Here is a 20,327-nt window from a genome sequence, read left to right on the forward strand (position 1 = left end):
AAAGTTTTCAAATTCGCAATATATCATCAGATAAATTGGCAGTTACATACTTCACCTTCACATTTAAGTGTCACCACGCTGTCAGGGATCTAAATATTTGACATCCAAACCAACTGTGTATTAAAATAACACACAACAAATGTCAGGCGAAAAGATGCTTGCCAAAAAAAACTGTTTAATAAACAAATACATTTTCATTATAAATATATTACATTTTCCTGCGTCACTGACACTCCTGAGCAATAGCAACTTCAGTGGCTGTTGCCTCATGTCTTCGGCAGCTTTGCAGTATACATCTTCACCAAATTACTAGTAGTATTCTGTGCAAATTTCAAAAGTTAAGCCAATCAGAAACTGGCCAATAATTATTTTCCAGTGTCTCATGTTCATTACTATACTGACTGTTAAGCATCTAAAATGCTTGTTGATGAATATCATTCAAGTAAGAAAAGGGTGAGGAATATGACTGTGATAACATTGTTGCTGTGTTAAATTATTTCCCAACCTTGGTGAACATGTACCCGTGTCAACACATTAATAATACTAAGGCGGAACATTATGAATTCTGGTAGACTGGTTTGGAAAAATATTGTCATGTGTATCATATATTTAGAAAATGTCTTTCATATTTCCCACCGCTACAAGAAAATGGTTTTGTTTGTTATCAGTCAGAATTGACTCCATTTTAACAAACAGTGCATTGTAGTTAGCACAGATTTTTGCGAATAGTTACAGTCAGGAACCACAGAAAAACGCCCAAACTAAGGCATAGAAATGCATGGTTTTAAATCATGAAGAATGTTTGTAGATCCATGAAAGCTGCTAATGCTCTAAAGCCTTAGAAGCTCCGTCTCATAACAGCTGATTCTCAGGGGCTTTAAAAGCCTCGTCATGAACAGCTTTTAGTAGAAGATGCACCCCTTACAAATCCAAAACAAAAACACTTAAACACTCGATTACTGTCACAGTGTACAACTATGATGTGCTGCTTAGCTGATAATGAAGACCCTTGGGCCTTCCTCCCTCATAGGTGGCAGACACTCCACATTTTCTATGAGAGTGTGTTTGTCCTCTCTCTTGGCCAGACTGTGCTGGCCCAGAGGCTGACACAAGTTATTCCTCAGATCGTCCAAAGTCACATGAAGGTCCTTGAAAAGATGTAGCATGCTTACACCCAGCACAATGACCAGGAAGCCCCCAATAGTACCTACCACGTCGACACCTGACATAGATACCCACTCTTTGAAGAGAATGATGGAGGTGGTCAGGACTACAGTGGTGAAGAAGACATAGTAGATAGGGTAGACCAGCAGGGTGTTGAAGGTGTCCAGTGACTTGTTCAGGTAGTTGATTTGGATGATAACGGATGCCACCAAGGCCAGCAGAAGGATCCAGGTGAGGGGTTGGCGAAAGACAGAAGGATCAGTGAAGACTGTGCGGATTGCGATGCCAAGGCCCTTCACAGAGGACACTGTAAAAGCTCCCAGCAATGAGCAGATACTGATGTAGATTAATATGTTGATCTGACCAATGCGAGGAGAGAAGTAGAAGATAAGAACCAAACACGCTGCAAGAAGGAAGCTGGCGAACACAAGGAAACCTTTAGAAGTAGAGCAAAGGAAAACAGAATTTATTTTCAGTCTGTGTATTTTCCAGATGGATTAAATCCAGGCATTCCTTTGTTCATTCATTCATTCATTGTATTTAACTGCTTTTGAAGTTCAGGGTCACGGTTGGTCTGGAAACTACCTCAAGGCGAAAACACACTCTGGAGGGGGCGGTAGTCCATCATAAAGCAACTCACACTCACCCACTCAAACCTATGGGCACTTTTGAGTTGCCAATCCACCTACCAATGTGTTATTGGACCGTGGGAGGAAACCAACCCCAAACTCTTTACAGACAGTCACACAGAGCGGGGCTCGAACCCACAACCCTAGGAGCCTGGAGCAGTGTGATAGCGACACTCCCTGTTGGGCCACCGTGCCACCCGGACTAATTTCATTATGTGTTTATTTACTTATTTATTATTTGAAGACTGATCGGCAGCCTCTCTCTGTAACCTTGCGTACTATTTACTTTCAGTGGAAATGTGCTTTAAAAAACACACTTTTATAACTTTCTTACTTGGTTATAAAGTTAGATTATCGCTTAAAAGGATTTGGAGTGGTTTCCCAGACAGGGATTATTCAAGCAGTGCTGAGAATCCTAGCAGAACTGAGAATGCTCCACCACCCAAAACATACCTGCTCTGTGCTGGTCCTGACCATTTAAGAACAGGATGAAAGGGAGCAAACCATGTATGTAGAGCAAGAGATGGACAAGAAGGTGGTCATAATGTTATGGTTGATATTGCTTCTATTACATATGAGTGCATAAAAAAGCATTGGCCTACAGCCATAAGACTAACGTTATACTAAAACAAAACTAGTTCATAACTACTTTCCATGGGTCTTTAAATTAAGGCCAAGAACTGAAATATTGAAATATAAAATAAATATTATTCACCGAGTCTGAAAATGTCTGAAATTATACACAAGTTTACCTGGGTCCAGCAATTTATATGTCATCTCCTTCAGAGTTGTCACTGCCTCCTCTTCTGGTGCATGTATAACCATTATGGTGCTTCCCAGAAGACTAAGCATGCAGCCAAGCTTCCCCAGCAGGTTCATTGATTCCCCAAAGAGGTGGGAGGACAGCACAGCACTGGGGAGAAAAACACAAAAATATCAACATCAGTATTTCATCTAGAGGCCAAGATGATCCACAGATTGAAGGATATGACTGCCTCATTATAACAGATATATCTGTCAATACTATACATGCATGACTCATTCAGACAGTACAGAAAAGTTCAGTCTAACAGTGATGGCTTTGGCTTGTTTATTGGATTTGCTTAATAATAAACTTGCATCTTGAGACAATAAGCAAATGCAATATAATACTAGTTTAAAAATCCATAAAATGACAGCTACATTGTTTGACCAAAGTGATTTACTTTTGGTTCCTCTGAATACCAACTGATCCAAACACACAAAGAACATCTGAGAGTGCTCACAGCACACAATTAAGCATTCTGTGATTTTTTTTAGAAGGCTCATTTTTACGAAAATTAACAAACGTCTGTCTGCCATTGACCATGACAAAAACATTGCAGCCATATACTAAATATTTTCAGACAATCTAAATATTACCATGCTTATTAATGCCTTTACAACAATAACAGCAAAAATAATCATAGTAATAAAAATTCTAAAAATAAAATAATAAAAAAAAAGAATAATTCACAAAGTAATTTACATAAAACATTCATTCATTCATTATCTGTAAACGCTTATCCAATTCAGGGTCGCAGTGGGTCCAGAGCCTACCTGGAATCATTGGGCACAAGGCAGGAATACACCCTGGAGGGGGCGCCAGTCCTTCACAGGGCAACACACAGACATTCACTCACACACTCACACCTACAGACACTTTTGAGTCGCCAATCCACCTACCAACGTGTGTTTTTGGACTGTGGGAGGAAACCGGAGCACCCGGAGGAAACCCATGCAGACACGGGGAGAACACACCATCTCCTCACAGACAGTCACCCGGAGCGGGAATCGAACCCACAACCTCCAGGACCTGTTTGACTGCGACACTACCTGCTGCACCACTGTGCCGCCCCTTTACATAAACAATCAATTAAAATATTTAATTCTGCATTAATTATAAATGCATACTCAATATGGATTTCTAGAAGTTCACAGGTTTGAAGCATGAAAAACTAGCCTCATTATTTAATTTTTGCAGTTCCTCTGTACACTGTATTTGTTGACAGAGGACTCAGGAGATTTACATGGTGGAAAAACAAGTGCATATCTGAAAGGGATTAAAGGAACACTATCCAGTATTTCTATCTTAAAATTACATCTTCCCACGGAGCTGTAATAGGGAGAATAGAGCCTATTTCGGCCGCTATGCTGCGTCCACAGCTGGTTTACTGCAGTCAGCATCTTCTGATTCACGGGGCGGAGGGCTTTCACGGGAAATTTATTTCACGGGTATTTTCCAGAAGATTCTAGCTTGGTATTCCCGGTACGGACATTATGGCAGGGAGAACAAGAAGAGAAAGAGAGGGAGAACGTGCGGATGTACAAGAGTTAATACTGGACTGAATTTACACAGTAGAGTTGAAACAGACATGAGGACACAAGCTGGAGCAGTACGTTGCATTGTAAATTCCTTCATGTGTTGCGGTGTTAGTCATTGATAGGTTTGTTTACGAAAGCAGCTGCTGACGTTTGCTGGATTAGTGCACATTTTCACGTTAAGTAAGTGCTTTTCTCTGGATGCTGTGTGGATGAAATGGCTACAGTTACACTCTGTGTCAATGGAACCCAAGCTTTGTTGAGGACAGTGTTATAATGAGGTTTTTGAGAGTGACTAATGACACGACTGACTGGACATCGCTTCTGCTGATACATGCTTTTCTGTCGGTTGCCAGACCACCACCAAAGTTACAATTTATGGTTGTAATAACACGGTTCAGTGTATATTCTGAGCGATATATGGGTTTTATCACATAGTTAACATCATTTTATTCGCTTACACACATTCCCCCAGATCAACATCAGCTGAAGTCCTGAGAGCCGTTCGTGACAGATATAAATATCACTCAGTGTGTGAGAGAGACAGCGAGAGAGAGAAATAGTGTGGAAAAAGTGTGTTGGTTGTGTTTGAGAGTGAGAGAGACAGAGAGCGAGACAGAGAGGTATGGTTGTGTGTGAGGCAGGTAGGGGGAGCTCAGGAGACAAAAAAGCCCATTCTTACATTGTGTTGCTTTAAATATAAAAATGGAAACAGTGTATTACCTGAAAAGGACACTAAGAGCTCCTAGAGGGGTGACCACAGTGGCTGGAGCAAACATGTACGCTGCAAAGTTTGCAGCTTCACCTCCTCCCACTGTGCAAATAAAACACACATAAAAATCATACAACAGAACTCTCATTTAGGGTTGAGACTGGGCGTGGTACATTTACAGCAAACTTACTGGTCAAAAGTCCACCCCACCACAGCCAGTCCTTCAAGTAGCCATGGCCTCCTTCTCCTAAACAAATTAAAATTTCAATTCAGAGAAATGCTCATTTTCAAGTTCTGCTACAGAAGCAAATTGTCACTTTCATAAGAAAAATATGTATTTTAATTTATCATTCCAATTTTCATTTTTCCACATCATGTCCATGAAGAAAGGATCAACAGAAATCCTCTAACGTTATTTATTCATTCATTCACTCAATCAATCAATAATTCATTCATTCATTCATTGTCTGTATCCGTTTATCCCTCAGGGTCACGGTGGGTCCAGAGCCTACCTGGAACCATTGGGTGCAAAGCAGGAATACACCCTGGAGGGGGCGCCAGTCTTTCACAGGGCAACATACACACACCCACACATACACACCTACGGACACTTTTGAGTTTCCAATCCACCTACCAACGTGTGTTTTTGGACTGTGGGAGGAAACCGGAGCACCTGGAGGAAACCCACGTGGACACAGGGAGAACACAGCAAACTCCTCACAGACAGTCACCCGGAGCGGGAATCGAACCCACAACCTCCAGGTCCCTGGAGCTGTGTTCAATCAATAATTACTAATCTGAAATCATCGCTTGAGGCACTGTAAGTAATCAAGAGATTTGTCCTCTCTGGAAAGCTAACCTTTTAGAAATACAGAGTATATATATATTTTTTTTTTATGTAATTTCTAAAAATTTAAACAGGTGGCATGTGCAAGTATTTGTACTGTGCAGATTTCAACAGAAGTATCTGGATCATTTTGGGGGCAGGTCGAAGAAACTGAATCCGACCCAGTCCTGCAATAAATCTATGTGATATTTTATTGCATGTTCCTGTGCAGAGGATAATACAGAGGACTGTATTATTTTGAGCCAGATCACTAAGTATCTATCTATTAGGTCAGTATCTGTAGTGGACAATATATATGGTGTCATTATTATTAATTCATTGTCTGTATCAGCTTCTTCAGTACCCAGAATCACTAGGTGCAAGGCAGGACACACCCTGGAGTGCTTCACAGGACGACATACACTCACACATTCATTCACAAACTCACACCTGTGGACACTTCTGAGTCACCAATCCACCTACCAATGTGTGTTTTTGGACTGTGGGAGGAAAACGAACTGACATGGACACAGGGAGAACACACCAAACTCCTCACAGACAGTCACCTGGAGCAGGGCTCAAACCCACAACCTCCAGGACCCTGGAGCTGTGTGACTGTGACACTACCTGCTGTGCCCATGTCAATTCTCACAAAGTCCAAATTAACAATTTTCTAATGAGTGTTCATTCATTTAGAACATATATTAATGTTATGCTGCTTTTGTAACCAATAAAGGGTACACACAAAGGAGTTTCTTTTACTTTAGCATGCACTAATTGCATATACACAGGTACTAACCTGCCCTGGTGTGACCATTTGTCGCCAAACGAAGCAGTGCCTTCTTTTTCAGAATCACACTTCCTCCAATTAAGACAGCTGAGAGCACAGCCAGCGTCAGGCCAGTCCAGAAGCTTGATTTACTCCATTTGTCTGTACCAAGGTGTGTCCCAGTGATGATGGAAGTGTTTTCATGGTTAGAAGTCCAATTAATTCCTGTGTCAATCATGCAAGTGGCAGTGGACGCTGGGCAAAGCAACCGAATCACTGTCCCTAAAGCAGAAGAAAGAATGCAAATTCATACGCATGTAATGAAATTCTTTTGTTAAAAAGATCCTGAAATGTTATCCTGTTTAGCTGCACTTGTTTGGGTGTTTTTCTGCTGCCTTATATGAGGAAGGTGTTGTTTTCCTCTTTGTGAAAGGTCATGTATTGATGGATGGCTCTGTGTAAACAATGGCATATGCTTAACAATTGTGTGCATATGGGCTTGATTTATTTAAAACAAACTTGTCCCTAGAGTTGTACAACCTTGCCTTTAAAAAAAAAGCTGGCGTTAATATTCAAAGGCTCTGGAAGACCTTGATGGTCTAGATCTGTTGTGCTGGTTTACAGCAGGAACTAAACTCTGCAGGTTAGTATGCCTCCCGAAGCCGGACTGGGCCGCCATGTTTTTAAGACCCGAGCAAAGGCTGGATGATGATCCACATATACATCTTAGCACATTTTTATGCTAGATCCCCTTCCTGTCACAATCGTCTCATCTCACCAGGCTTGGTACTGGCACTAGGAGCACACCAGTGCAAGCCCAGTGGTTGCGGGGGCAGATGCAGGGAGAACCTAAGGAACCATACACAGGCCATGACCAAAGGCAAGTGTCAAACCCATGCCGCCATGGCACTGGAGCATTGTGGCAGCAAACAAAACCATGTGATGCACAGCTGCATTGACCTACAGGCACCTAAAAGCTTCCTGAAAAAATAAAGGGAACTCTGCTGTAACTGACATGTAAAACAGCATACCAACAGCAAAGAGGTAGTATTAGAAAGGAGTGGTCTTTACTGATCCTGAGAGAAACTGCAGTGTCACAGGAGCAGAGACATACAAGACTTTGGACACCACAAATTATTTTATATATCTGAAATAAGTGAGTTATTAGTAGGCTCAGACATATACAAATGTATAACGACAAAATGGAAAATGAATAACATACCACACGTATTAAAGTTGATGAGCTATATTAAAGTGCTAAGATGTTCACTAAATCAATGAGAGACTTGTCAAATGTTATGCAGTAACAGTTACAGATTTCACTGCACAATTATAGTATATTTAATAATTAATGTCTTGCCAAACAGCTTAATATTATTTTATATAAGTGTTTATATTTATAAGAGTAAGAATACAAAGCAGTGTAAGAGAGTATGAGATGGGGTATAGGGTTCTTGCCAAACTCCTGGTAGAGTTTAGTAAACTGTGGTGTTTGACCTAGTGGGCAGCCACTGATCTCAATGGTCATGTTTGCTCTGTCAACACTGATGCTCTTAACACAAGTTATTATTACAACAGTAAGTGATTTATTGTATATAGAGTCATTATCTACTCTAAGGGCTTAAAAACTGGACCAAAAATAACTTTAAAACTCGACAAATTACAAAACGTTTTTGGAAAGTAAAATATCATTTATATTAGTAGTTTATGAATAAAACACCAGCACAATATTGTGCTAATGAACACAGCCCACGCTGATATACAACGTTGGAGTGCCTTAGATGGACCCTTTTCTAGTATTTTACAAAGACGCTAAAGTGAAGTAAAAACAAACAAACGAACACACTTCACATAGTCCTCTTTTAATATTTTCTCCCAGAGGTAACTGTGTAGCTCATGCGTTGAAAAGTTACAAATACTACTAAATATTAGGTAAACGTACCATTCTGACAGTAGTCTGTAGTAAGATGAATGACCTGCATTGTATTTGCTTATTCCAACGTCGTAGAAAAATGAAGCGTTTGTTCCACAAACGGCAAAAAATTAATCAATATTTCCATGAAGCTGTAGTCTATGAGAGAAAATGGCTGCTAACAAGTGAATTTAATTCCTATTTCCCTCTTTAAAGCGTAAACATGTCCACATCCGCTTGCTTGTCTATATCCTCAAATGTCTCTCTTCATGGAGGACCTCTCAGGTGAGTCCAGCGGCCACGCCCAGCATGCTGCTAGCAAAAAAGGCTAGGCAAAGCTAATTTACATTAGGTGGGAGCAAGACAACAGTTTGAAGAACAAAAAATGTATTGTTGAGTTGTTGAAATGAAATAGTACTTAAAAGGACAACTGTCAAATAAATAAATACATTTGTAAATATCTAAAATGGCCAATTAATTTACGTGTGTTGTCATTTTAAAAAATAATACATTATTTCTCCCCAGGCAATGTAGCCTTTCCATCTTAATTATACACAGACATTTTGAAAAATACTATAATTCCAAATTAAGCGGTTTCTATGGATCATTTTAAAACAGCCATTGAAAACATATTGTTTCATATTGTGGTAGCACAGTTGTCTTTGGAATTGAATCCATTTCCAATCTTTGACAACCATTTGCAGTAGTTTAATTAGAATACTAGTGACTGGACCTGGACTGAAGTCCATTTTAACACAATACACAGTACATTTGAATACAATGGGTTGTGCCCAGTGTCCTAATTGAAGAGGTTTACTGTAGGGCGTGTAGCATATTTCTTGCACTAATAGAGTGTTATGGCATGCTTATGTGACTTTAGAAAAAGGCTATGAGGTTATTGGTTGTTTAAGTAGCCTGAACTCTTTAACAATTTATACTTAACAGAAAAGGAATGTAATGCACCTGTGTCCGGCACAAAATCTATGCATAAATTATCAGCGTGTCTTCCGCTATCTACACACTCCACAGCTCCATTAGAAATCTGACGCAACGGAAAGTGCGGGGTTTAGTTTTAACATCCGCAGCGGAAAAACCTATGGACTCGCAATTAAAAGAAAGGCGTATTTATGACCAAAACAAACAGTGTATTTAAAAAACCTTCTCCTCCGTCAACTAGTGTTTGGAGTATCAAACAGGTGTAGGTCACGTGATCACACTGTTATCAGGCACTTTCTGTTCTAGTTGTTTGTCTGATTATCATCAAATTGTTTTTCAAGACTCTGGATAAATATTCCTTAATATTGTATCTTATATAACATTTATATATAAATATATAAATAAAGGCTCTTTGTTAATTCAGTTGGTCTATTAAATAAATGTATACTTTTATAATTAAACACCTGCACATGAGAAAAGTAACAGCAGCGCAGTACAGAAGGAATGTAGGAGCTGAGGTGTTGATGAAACAAGATTACACAAGACAATCAAGACCTAACAAGTATGTGCCTTGTTCATAGCTGGAGGAGTAGCTAAAGGAAGTACGTCTTTTAGAAGAATAAGAAACCTACACTTTTCTAGACAGCCCATAAAAAAGGCATGATTTATACACTGCGCTGCTGGATGATTTTCTACACATTTAGCTTCACTATAATGCTAGTTTTAAAAACCTGATTCTTACATAAATACAGCATTTTTAAAACATCTAAGCCAAATAAACTAAGTGGAAACATATTGCACATATTAGCAGGCTAATAATTATGAGATATTAAATGTGTAATTTTGTTGGCTAAGTGTGGAGGGATACTATGAATACAAACAACATATGGTCTCAAATTATCTTGGACCAACACACAAATTGCTTTGGCTTCAGTCAAGTTCGTTATGGGACAAACAGGTTTTCCAGCCTTCTGAGAAGAAACTTGGGCTTCAGCAGCATCAACAAAGACAGGTGTCAGGTGTCAGCTGTGCTGGGGTTTCAGAGAGGCTGGGGAGGCTAATTACACCAGCTGCTTATCTTTGCCTAGGCATGTGTAGAAAGGGAGGAACCCAGGCAGCACACACAAAGCCATGGAGACCTGTAACCTAGCACACGTGTGCTCACCCGGGTGGAAAATGAACATCAGAAATCCTAATGGTCCAGGGTCCCGTGATGATGTATCCCAGACCACAGATTCCACTAGCATGGACAGCATTCTCTAAAATAGAGAACAGTTTAAGAAAAATATCATTTAAATCATTTTCCACTTTTCCACACACGTTGCTCATAGCCATTCTTACTGAGTCCTGAACCACATCAACCATTGTTCATAACCTTAATGCAGACTGGGAGACTTTGATGCAAATTGTGTCCAAGGTTTCCTGCTGGCTGGGGACTATATGGAAATAATAAAGGTTCAACTAAAAATAACCAAAACAACACTTCAAAGGAGGCGTCTACTATTTTAAAAATATGTAGATTTACTATATTAAGATGTTAAAATGTTCAGTTGTAAATTAATCTAATCATTTTTCACCAGTTATTACAAAATACAGGAGCAGAGTTGTGTTTGAATTTCCCCAAAATTCCACCAGATAGCGCCACACACCACTGTATAATAAAAGAAGCCCTTCGTATTCGCTTTTCCTGTTTTCAAAGCAATATAAAAACATTGGTGTCACAGTATTAACAATGAAACTGGCTTTGTCCATCTAACATTTTTTTAAATGATAAAACACATTGTCTCTTTGAAAGTTTGCCCTTTCAGCAAGGACAGTTATGACTGAATTTACTCGGGTGGGGGTTGCTTCATCATCAGGGTGCATCTCACCTGCTGCTCTTTCTCATCTGTTGCCTGTCTGCTATAGTTTCCTGATTAAAAGTTGACTGGCCCAGGGGTATTTATGGCTGACATGCCTGAAAGCTCTCCTACACTTGTATGACAGTTGTGCGAAATCAATTTTCTCACTGATGGTTTGTTGGTACTAGCTTGTCACTTGAGTTTGTTATTCTCCCTCTTCTCACAAATATGCCTTTGACAGTGGCGTGTAGGCCTAGCCTCGAACTCCACAGCACTCAAGAGAGCAAAACGTTCCATTAGCTGACAGAGTTCAAAATGCGCTGCTCTCATATGTCTGCTATTTTGGAGATGCCTTTTGTTCAGTGCGTGTGCTGTACTAATTACAGTGATCATTCAGAGCCAAGTTCCGCTCATGCTCATCACCTCCTACACACTAGCACTGCTAAACAATCCACACTGCCACATGGGCAGCCACCACCAGTAGCGTTAAAACTCAGTCCCTTCTCCACTTGATATGTAAACATCAACATAAACACATTATTCACTCAGAGATTCCTGCAGGCTAAAGACGTTCTCAATATATATTTCAATTACCACAGGTGTTAGATTTGTGTATATCTCTATCATTTATTTGTTACAAAAATGTATCAAAATCCTGCGCTAAAGTAGAGCATCTGTAAGTTCATATTATAACCGTGCAGAAAGTGTGAGTGTGTGTCGCCCCTGTGAAGGACTGGCTCCACCTCCAGTGATTCCAGGTAGGCTCTGGGCCCACTGCGACCCTGAACTGGATAAGTGGTTACAGACAATGAATTAATGGTGACTGGATTCTTTTAGATGTGTGTAGTAGCAGTAATGTGATATTTGACCACTACTTCTGACACGACCAGGATTATAACAGAGGGTGCCTTTGGTCACAAAGCCATCAAATCTGATATCATGACATCATAAATGAAACATTATCATGATTTGGTATTCTTGCTCTTGGGTTCCCCCTACAGGTGCACAGTGTAAGTCACATTTACAGCACTGTCCTGAATTCAAGTACCCTCCTCCTGAAAAACATGGTGCAGTTTCTGCTGTGCTGAGTCCAGAGTGGTGAAAACAGAAGCTCTATTCTCCCTATTACAGGTCAGTGGAGCATCACAATGATTTTCATTTTCATTCATCCATTATCTGTAGCCACTTATCCAGTTCAGGGTCACGGTGGGTCCAGAGCCTACCTAGAATCATTGGGCACAAGGCGGGAATACACTGGGGGCGCCAGTCCTTCACAGGGCAACACACACCTAGTCACTCACTCACACACCTACAGACACTTTTTGAGTTTCCAATCCAACTACCAATGTGTTATTGGACTGTGGGAGGAAACCAACACCAAACTCCTCACAGACAGTCAACCGGAGCGGCACTTGAACCCACAACCTCCAGGTCCCGGAGCTGTGTGACTGCGAATCTACCTGCTGCACCACCGTGCCGCCATCACAATGATTTTAAAGCTGTCATTTTAAGGCAACAATACACCCAAAAATTCATTTAAATACAGCCTTCAGGAATGGTCTGGGCCTATCACTCAAAAGGAAGCTTCATACTATGGCTGCAGCTAAAATGGCTTTATGTAGTTTCCTCTCACTTAGCCCTATCAAAGCACTAGAATCATTCCCTGAGTTTTTCCACAGGCAGCACTGTCAGTGATTAATGGACTATGTCAGTTAATCATTGCAGCCCAACTTCGCAATGTATTCTGCAGTTGTTCTCTGGCACTAGTATCAAATCCTGTTGTAAGCTGGGACAGATGGTTTAGAGAAGGGAAAACATAAAACTGCACAATGCAAGGGTTTCCCTGGACATGGAAGGAAAGCCATTGGAATACACACAGTGTGGAAAGTAAACCAAACCAAGGCTTAAAAGCCCTGCCACTTCTCTGGTGCCTGAATGGACTGCGGTACTGCTTGGCTGTTTTATATATGAGAAGAGCCGGAGGAAGGCAACAAGAGGAGGACGTGCTTCGGGAGCCCAGCTGCAGCTTTCCAAAGTTGAAGGCGAAACCAATGTGATGGCTGGGGTTGGCATGGCAACCATTTTGGGAGAACTAGGAGAAGAACAAGGGTGAATAAGAGAAGGTGAGCATTTGCTTTTGGAACAGAGAAGTTTTCAGTGAAGTTGTGAAGTGCGAGAGCAGTTAAACAGCAGCAGTTTCAGCTTCAGAGAACCTGACGCAATTTTTCACACACGGCCCTAAAGGATTAAACACAAACTGCCAGCATACGACCAGCGGGGCTAGAGGAACTGATTTACAGTGGTGCAGTGAGGTGAGGAAGAACAAGAAGTTACAATATGTAAAAAGGGGAAGTAAAAATAGGTGGCTGTACACACAGTAATGTTATTATTGCTACTCATACGGAAAACAGCTGTTGCACTTTTATTGCACTGAATTAATTAAGTTTAATACATACAAACCCCATTGCCAGAAACGTTGGGACACTTTCTAGAAAAGCAATAAAAACTGTAAATCTGGGACACAGGCATTGGCGACATCAACTTTTCTATTAATTGCACGTCTTAATTATTTAAGAATTGAAGAAATTAAAGACCACTCTAGTTCTACTATAATGAACTCAGTGGAAATTGAGTTCTGTCCCCTTCATGTTTAGACTGGTTCCCTCCGTCTGTGATGGTTGTTGACTACTCGGTAATAAAGTTCCTTTAATATTGATTAGGTCTTCTGGTCCCACTGTGAGAGCTGTTGTGGCCACTCCTGCTTTGCCTGTTCATATACAAAATAAATCAAATGGTCACCCTATCTCTGGAAAGTCACACTGGTTTAGAACTTTTTTTATGATAATAATACGGTTGATGGCAGCAAGGCAAGCCACATTTGGGTTCATGCTGTAATTTCTTGTAAAAACAAGACACCAACTGAGGCAGTTTTGCAGATGGGCTTTTTGCTCATTCCTCAGGAGTCTGTGGTCACTGTTGTCTGATTCTCCTCTCCATGATGTGCCATTTATTTTCTATAAGATACAGATCTGGACTGCAGACAGGTCAGGCAAGCACACATGCTGCATATCTACAAAGCCACGCTGTTGTAGCTCATGCGGAATGAGGCCTTGCATTTTCCTGCTGAAATAAACATGGCATTCCTGGGAAAAGAGGTGTTGATATCAGCATACACGTGCATGTATTAATTTAAGTTTTTGATGATATTCTAATTTATTGAGACGCACCTGTAAATATCAAGCATCAGTTTTATCCTCCCATATCTGCACATAAAAACTGACTTTCCCCAAAAATCAAACTGCAGCATGGACTCATCAACCACAGAACACCACTGTCCCTCAATCTCAGAAGGCTTGAGGACCAGAGATCTCACCAGCATTTCTGCCCAAATTTAATACATGGATTCCTCTTTGTATAATACAGTTTCTTGATGCAGCAGTCAACTTTGGTAAGGCACAGTGATTTACCAAAATACTCCTGAGACCATGTGGCATTGTATGTCATGGTAGTATGATGGTTTCTCAAACAGTCCCTCCTGAGGACTCAATCGTCACACACATATAATATTTATAATTATATAAATATATATGCTATAATAATAATAATAATAATAATAATAATAATAATGCCCTGTGAAGGACTGGCACCCCCTCCAGGGTGTGTTCCCGCCTTGCGCCCAATGATTCCAGGTAGGCTCTGGACCCACCGTGACCCTGAACTGGATAAGGGTTACAGATAATGAATGAATGAATGAATGAAAAATGATAATACAGAATATAATTAGGTTTGTCAGTGAAAGAAAATCGAAATATTTTCATAGTATATTTTTCGGTCAAATAAAAATTCAAGAGATTTACCAAATACATTTTTAGATAGCATCCCAATGTTTCTGGAAATCAGGTTCATATCAAATCAAATCAAATCAAATCAAATCAAATTTATTTATATAGCGCTTTTCACAACTGATGTTGTCACAAAGCAACTTCATAGAATTCCAGTAAGACAAAGATTTGACATGAAATGTAAAAACAAATGTAAAACCCTCAAGTGAGCAAGCCAGGGGCGACAGTGGCAAGGAAAAACTCCCCCAGCTGAGGAAGAAACCTTGGGAGGAACCAAGGCTCACAAGGGGTGACCCATCCTCCTCTGGTCAATCTACATATATCAGTTTAAGATTAACACAGTCCCATTTTTCAGTTTACGTACAGTGTGTTTGGGAAGAACTCTGCTAAAGCAGCATATTTTACTAACGCTGAAATTATTTATGACTTCATGTGGGATGATCAAGTGAAAATCACATTAAAGGGGGATTCCGCCTAAATTTATCTGTAATCAAAAATAAGGTTGACAGAGTTTAGAAGTTTAACATTTTATATTGTTTTTATTCCATCCATGTTTGCTTCTCACTGCAGTATCCAGCAGGCATTTTGCAAATATGGCATGAATACGTTGCCCCTTTAATAAAAAGGAGGACAGCAAAATTTCAAACAGTCCACCCCCAAGTATTCATCCCAAAGCCCTTATAAAACAGAAAATCATACTCCAGAGAATAGGTATGGGAATTTCACTACATATACAGTATGTTGTTATGGTTGCATTTCCCAGCCCAGAGTACTCTTTAAAAAGGTCTGTCATCCAGCAAATACGTCCCAAGGGATCCATTTAGTACTGGAGTTTAAATATGTAGTAGCAAATTTGTTGAAAAGGATGAAGATGCCCGCGTTAATCCCCAGACATGTAGCTACCAGAGGCATAGACAACACAGCCCCGCTTCCTAAAGCCTCCAAAATCAGTATAGGGCTACAGGCAAATGTTTCACAAATGTACTGCCTCGCTGCCGCCAAAGTTATCAATGCAGTGAGGTTGTTGCTTTTGTGCGCTACCAAGTCAATGAGCCATGAAGCTTGTGGCTGGCTAGCTCCTTCAAGCTGGGGGCAGGTAACCTCATTTTGTCAGCTCAGGCTTCAGTGCTGTTCACATTAGTATCCTCTCTGAGGATTTGCTAAATATCTCTTTATCAAAATCGCACTTCTGACTCCAGTGTAGTGAGTTCAAAGGGGAGGGCAAGGATGACATGGCTCTTTTAAACTTAATGCACTTTCTGAACAGCACAAACACGACAACAACCACATTGTACTTTCTATAACTTCCCCTTAAGTGGTGTGGGGTGTCGCGACAGGATTTGGACGGCGCATGCGCAGACCTTCACGTCCCAGTAAACATTTAGCCGTTGATTCAACGTTGAAATAACGTAATGACTGTCGTCTAATCAACGTTGAAAAATAAAAGGTAACGTCCATTGACGTTATTAATTGGTCCCGAAATAAATTACTTGTATAAAACGCATTTTGGACGTCCACTGACGTTATCGGTTGGTCACCACTTAACTAACTTATTAAGATGGATTTTGAACGTCCATTGACGTTTAAAATATGTCATTGACGGACAGACTAGTTTTAGACCTATTTTGAAAGTCCAGGGACATTCCTTGTTTACTGGGATACAGATTATACTAGCAAAGAAAGCGCAGAAGAGCTTTATCTTTAAGACTGAGTGACTTTAAATGTGTTTAAACACGACTTAGTCTTTCCTCACTGTCCAGTGCAGTTTTAAACTGCGGCACCGGCAAAGTGTGTTTATTTACAGCTGATGATATCCGTGTTGGGGTAATCTTGTTTAAACAAAACATGATGAATAACGATGTGGCATACACATGACGTTCATTCAAAGAGGGCAGTGTCTCTTTACAGTTATACTCGAAGAAGAAATGTATACAATTTCGAAGCTATCGGTAGTGTACACAAGCATGGTGTTCTGCGCATGCGCTATTCAAATCAGGCAGTGGCGCACCTCGGGTAGCGACAGGGAGCTTCGTGCATCATGTGAGCTGTTCACGGTAGCTCTACTTCCTTAAAGCCACACGCGACAATATTGTCAGAACTTCTTAGTCTTGTGTTTAAAATAATTAAAAAACACCAGCTGATATTTAATAACACTGTTTTACATTACTTTTATACAATGTAGGCCAACGTAATGTAGCAGCATAATGAGCAAACTTTATCATTAGGAGGTCATATATTTCATGATGGAACAAGACGTCCATAGAAATAGTCTTTCTAAAGAATTTTCTTTTTAAAATTGATTTGAATAAAGTACGGTCACATTTATATTCTAATGCAATGGTAAGAGATAAAGGCACTATGCACAAAAGTCATAAGTTTTTTTTTAAACATTTGTAGCCACATTTTCATGTTCCCATTGGAAGGCAGAACTCAAGCATTAGCTAAGAAAGACCTTGCAGATCTTTTATTTAGTCACTCACTGGGGTGAAAAAAACATGTTCAGAAGGAGCTTTTAACATTAATGTTTAGATACAGGCTGTCAGTTTTATCTGACACAATTCTCACTCACCTTGGTGCAATAAAGACACCCCCCTTAAAAACATCTGCTGAGGTGAGATGACAGGTCCAGCATTATCTCTCATAAAGAGCACCAAAAACCCACAGTGAATGTAAATCACTGTCTGCCGTGAACACGTCTGCTGTGGAAGAGAGAAAGCAGCTGTATGACGTGCGTATGGAGGGAGCATACTGTTCTTTAATAGTTTATTTCCCTGTTGTTTTTTATTTCACCCTTTTTTTATCAGCCCAGTGTGATGGGGAGAACATTTGCTGTGTTCTTGCTATTTGCCTGCTGCTGCTTTAACATCCTCATCTGCTTAATCTGAGAAGGGTCTTCCGACAACTGCCGCTGCCCTCTATTTATCATCCTGGGACTTTAAGGGATGGACCCGCTCAATTACACTCACTCATTCCCACAGTACTGATTAGTCTGCTGCATCTTCTCTCTTTTCTGTCTCACTCTCTCCCTTTCTCTTTCTTATCCTTGCCTTCTTGCTCCCTTCCCTCAGCCGTAAATGATTCAGAAAGCCCGGCTGGTGTGAAACACGCTCCATTGTTTGTGTAATAGGGTGAAAATCAGCTGAATGAGGTTCACACAGCACTCAAGAGTGCTCCGCTGTGTTTACTTTCACAGCTCCTTTTACTGTAACTATGGAGACCGTGGGTCAGCTGACTGCTCGGGACTCAATAAGCCATGGAAATGTGACACAGTGATTGCTCCTGGCCTCCCTCCCTCATGGTTCTTTGTCTATAAATCCATAGTGAGCCATGGACTATTAACATAACACGCTTATTTTCTCAAAAGTTTTAGTTAGTCTCAGAATAACAAGAGAGATTAGTTCATCCAACATGTCTTCTGAAGTGGAGGGCATTAATAGTGTGTTTGTCCCTATTTCCACATTAGCTTCTACTTTACCCTTTGATGCTGGAGCATTGTGCAAATTCAGCCTGTGGCATCAGGTTCTGATCCTGGATGATTAGTTTGGATCAAAAAAGTCACTCCAGCTTATTCCTAAGATCTTGGATGAAGCTTCAAAAGTCAATTGAGCTACTACCCAAGGCCTGGTGGATTTACACACCTTTAGCTGATGGTTGGTTTTGAGGATAGTGACTTTAAGCTCACGTACATCAGTTCCAGAATTTACCATTTCATATCATGCATATGGAGATTCATTCATGTATTTATTCATTGTCTGTAACTACTTATCCAGTTCAGGGTCGCGGTGGGTTTGGAGCCTACCTGGAATCACTGGGCGCAAAGCAGTAACACACCCTGGAGGGGGCCAGTCCTTCACAGAGTGATCCATACTCACACATTCACACCTAGGGATGCTTTTGGGTCACCAATCCACCTACATGTGTGTTTTAGGACCATGGGAGGAAACCTACATGGACACGGGGAGAACACACCAAACTCCTCACAGACATTCACCCGGAGCGGGACTCGAATCCACAACCCCTGGAGATGTGTGACTGCGACACTACCTGCTGCGCCACCGTGCCGCCATCATATTTTGCTCAGTTGGTACACCATTGGTTCCCTCTGACAATTTGATAATCACAGGGTAAGGGCAAGGCTGCGCTGTTCCTCCTGGTTTGGAGATTCCCATCTTCAGAGTTTCAGGAGTGCCACTGAGTCTGGTGGGCTGGGTCTTTGGTAGCATAAGCACACCAGTTATATCTGTCATGATATGCATAGAGTTAAAAATGCTATTGGTACTTTGTAATAAATTACACTCATGTCCAATAGCTCCAAAAAATAAATAGCATTTTGAGTATTAATGTTGGAGTGTTGTTTGATTTAATTATCATTATTATTATTATTATTATTTTTATTATTATTATTGTTTTTATTATAAGCAATGGCTAATTTCACTCCAACCCTTCCAAAAAACATACACATATTATATATATATATATATTAGCATCATGGGAACCACTACTATATTTTACTACTTCATATTTGCAACCTAGATTTATAGTGATCAACCTCAGAAAACAAAAGAGAGTTAATGAGTGCTGCCAACCTGCTACAGATTCTTTTCAAATATCTTATGACTGCGTACACTATATTTATCTGAGTGATGCAGTCTTTAAAAGCCTGCATGTGCAGAAACACTAGGGTGCTATAAAGGTTGTTTGTGCTGTTTCTCACATTTGTGACATGACATGAGTCTTTGGGAAAGTTTAAATGAGAACACTATGTGTAATGAATGGATAAAGCTTAATTACAGGGAGCTGGCTCCCACTTAGCATGTCTCTGTGGATTAGCAGTGATTAATTTGTGTGTTATGATATGCACAGAGTGAAGTATAAGCTCTTGTGGTGGCCCCCAGGCTGTGGCTCTCTGAACTGGCTGCGTCGTTGTTGGACAGCAAATAGTGAAGCTGAGAAATGAAAGCAAGGGATTTACAAACTTCAGAAATGTGAGGACAGCACAAGCAGTGATCTGTAATTACATTTCAACCTTGAAACTGAATATGCTTTAATTTGAATAATAATAATAATAAAATAATATAAAAGCATACAACCTCTGTCCAGAGTGTGTTCCTGTCTTGCCCCTTATGACTCCAGGTGGGCTCTGGATTAACAGTAACCCTGATGAGGATGATCTGGTTACAGAACATGAATTAGTGAATAAAGTCTTATAAGTCACGGAAGCCAAAGCTGAAAGTATGAGAATATTAACTTTAAATTGTGATGTGCACGTCTCAGTTCAAGGTGACACTCGGTCTTTTCTGAATCATGATCCAAGGCACTTAATTTAAAAGATCAAGATCATGAGTCACACAAGTCA

General features: G+C 40.4%; 1 protein-coding gene and 1 long non-coding RNA gene across 2 annotated transcripts; one reads left to right on the plus strand and one right to left on the minus strand.

Annotated features, from left to right (window-relative positions):
• Positions 1–172: 172 nt before the first annotated feature.
• On the minus strand, positions 173–8,627 carry nipal4 (NIPA like domain containing 4). The gene is made up of 6 exons (XM_066646039.1): positions 8,383–8,627; positions 6,471–6,722; positions 5,036–5,092; positions 4,857–4,947; positions 2,546–2,706; positions 173–1,600 (listed from the first exon to the last, which is right to left on the minus strand). The coding sequence occupies exons 1-6, from the start codon at positions 8,420–8,422 to the stop codon at positions 990–992; spliced, it is 1,212 nt and encodes a 403-aa protein (XP_066502136.1). The 5' UTR covers positions 8,423–8,627; the 3' UTR covers positions 173–989.
• On the plus strand, positions 8,588–19,257 carry LOC136668497 (uncharacterized). The gene is made up of 3 exons (XR_010795505.1): positions 8,588–8,637; positions 12,131–12,260; positions 18,900–19,257. It is a non-coding gene; the product is annotated as an uncharacterized lncRNA (long non-coding RNA).
• Positions 19,258–20,327: the final 1,070 nt, after the last annotated feature.

This window comes from Hoplias malabaricus, chromosome 15, assembly GCF_029633855.1.
Source record: "Hoplias malabaricus isolate fHopMal1 chromosome 15, fHopMal1.hap1, whole genome shotgun sequence".
NCBI lineage: Eukaryota > Metazoa > Chordata > Actinopteri > Characiformes > Erythrinidae > Hoplias > Hoplias malabaricus.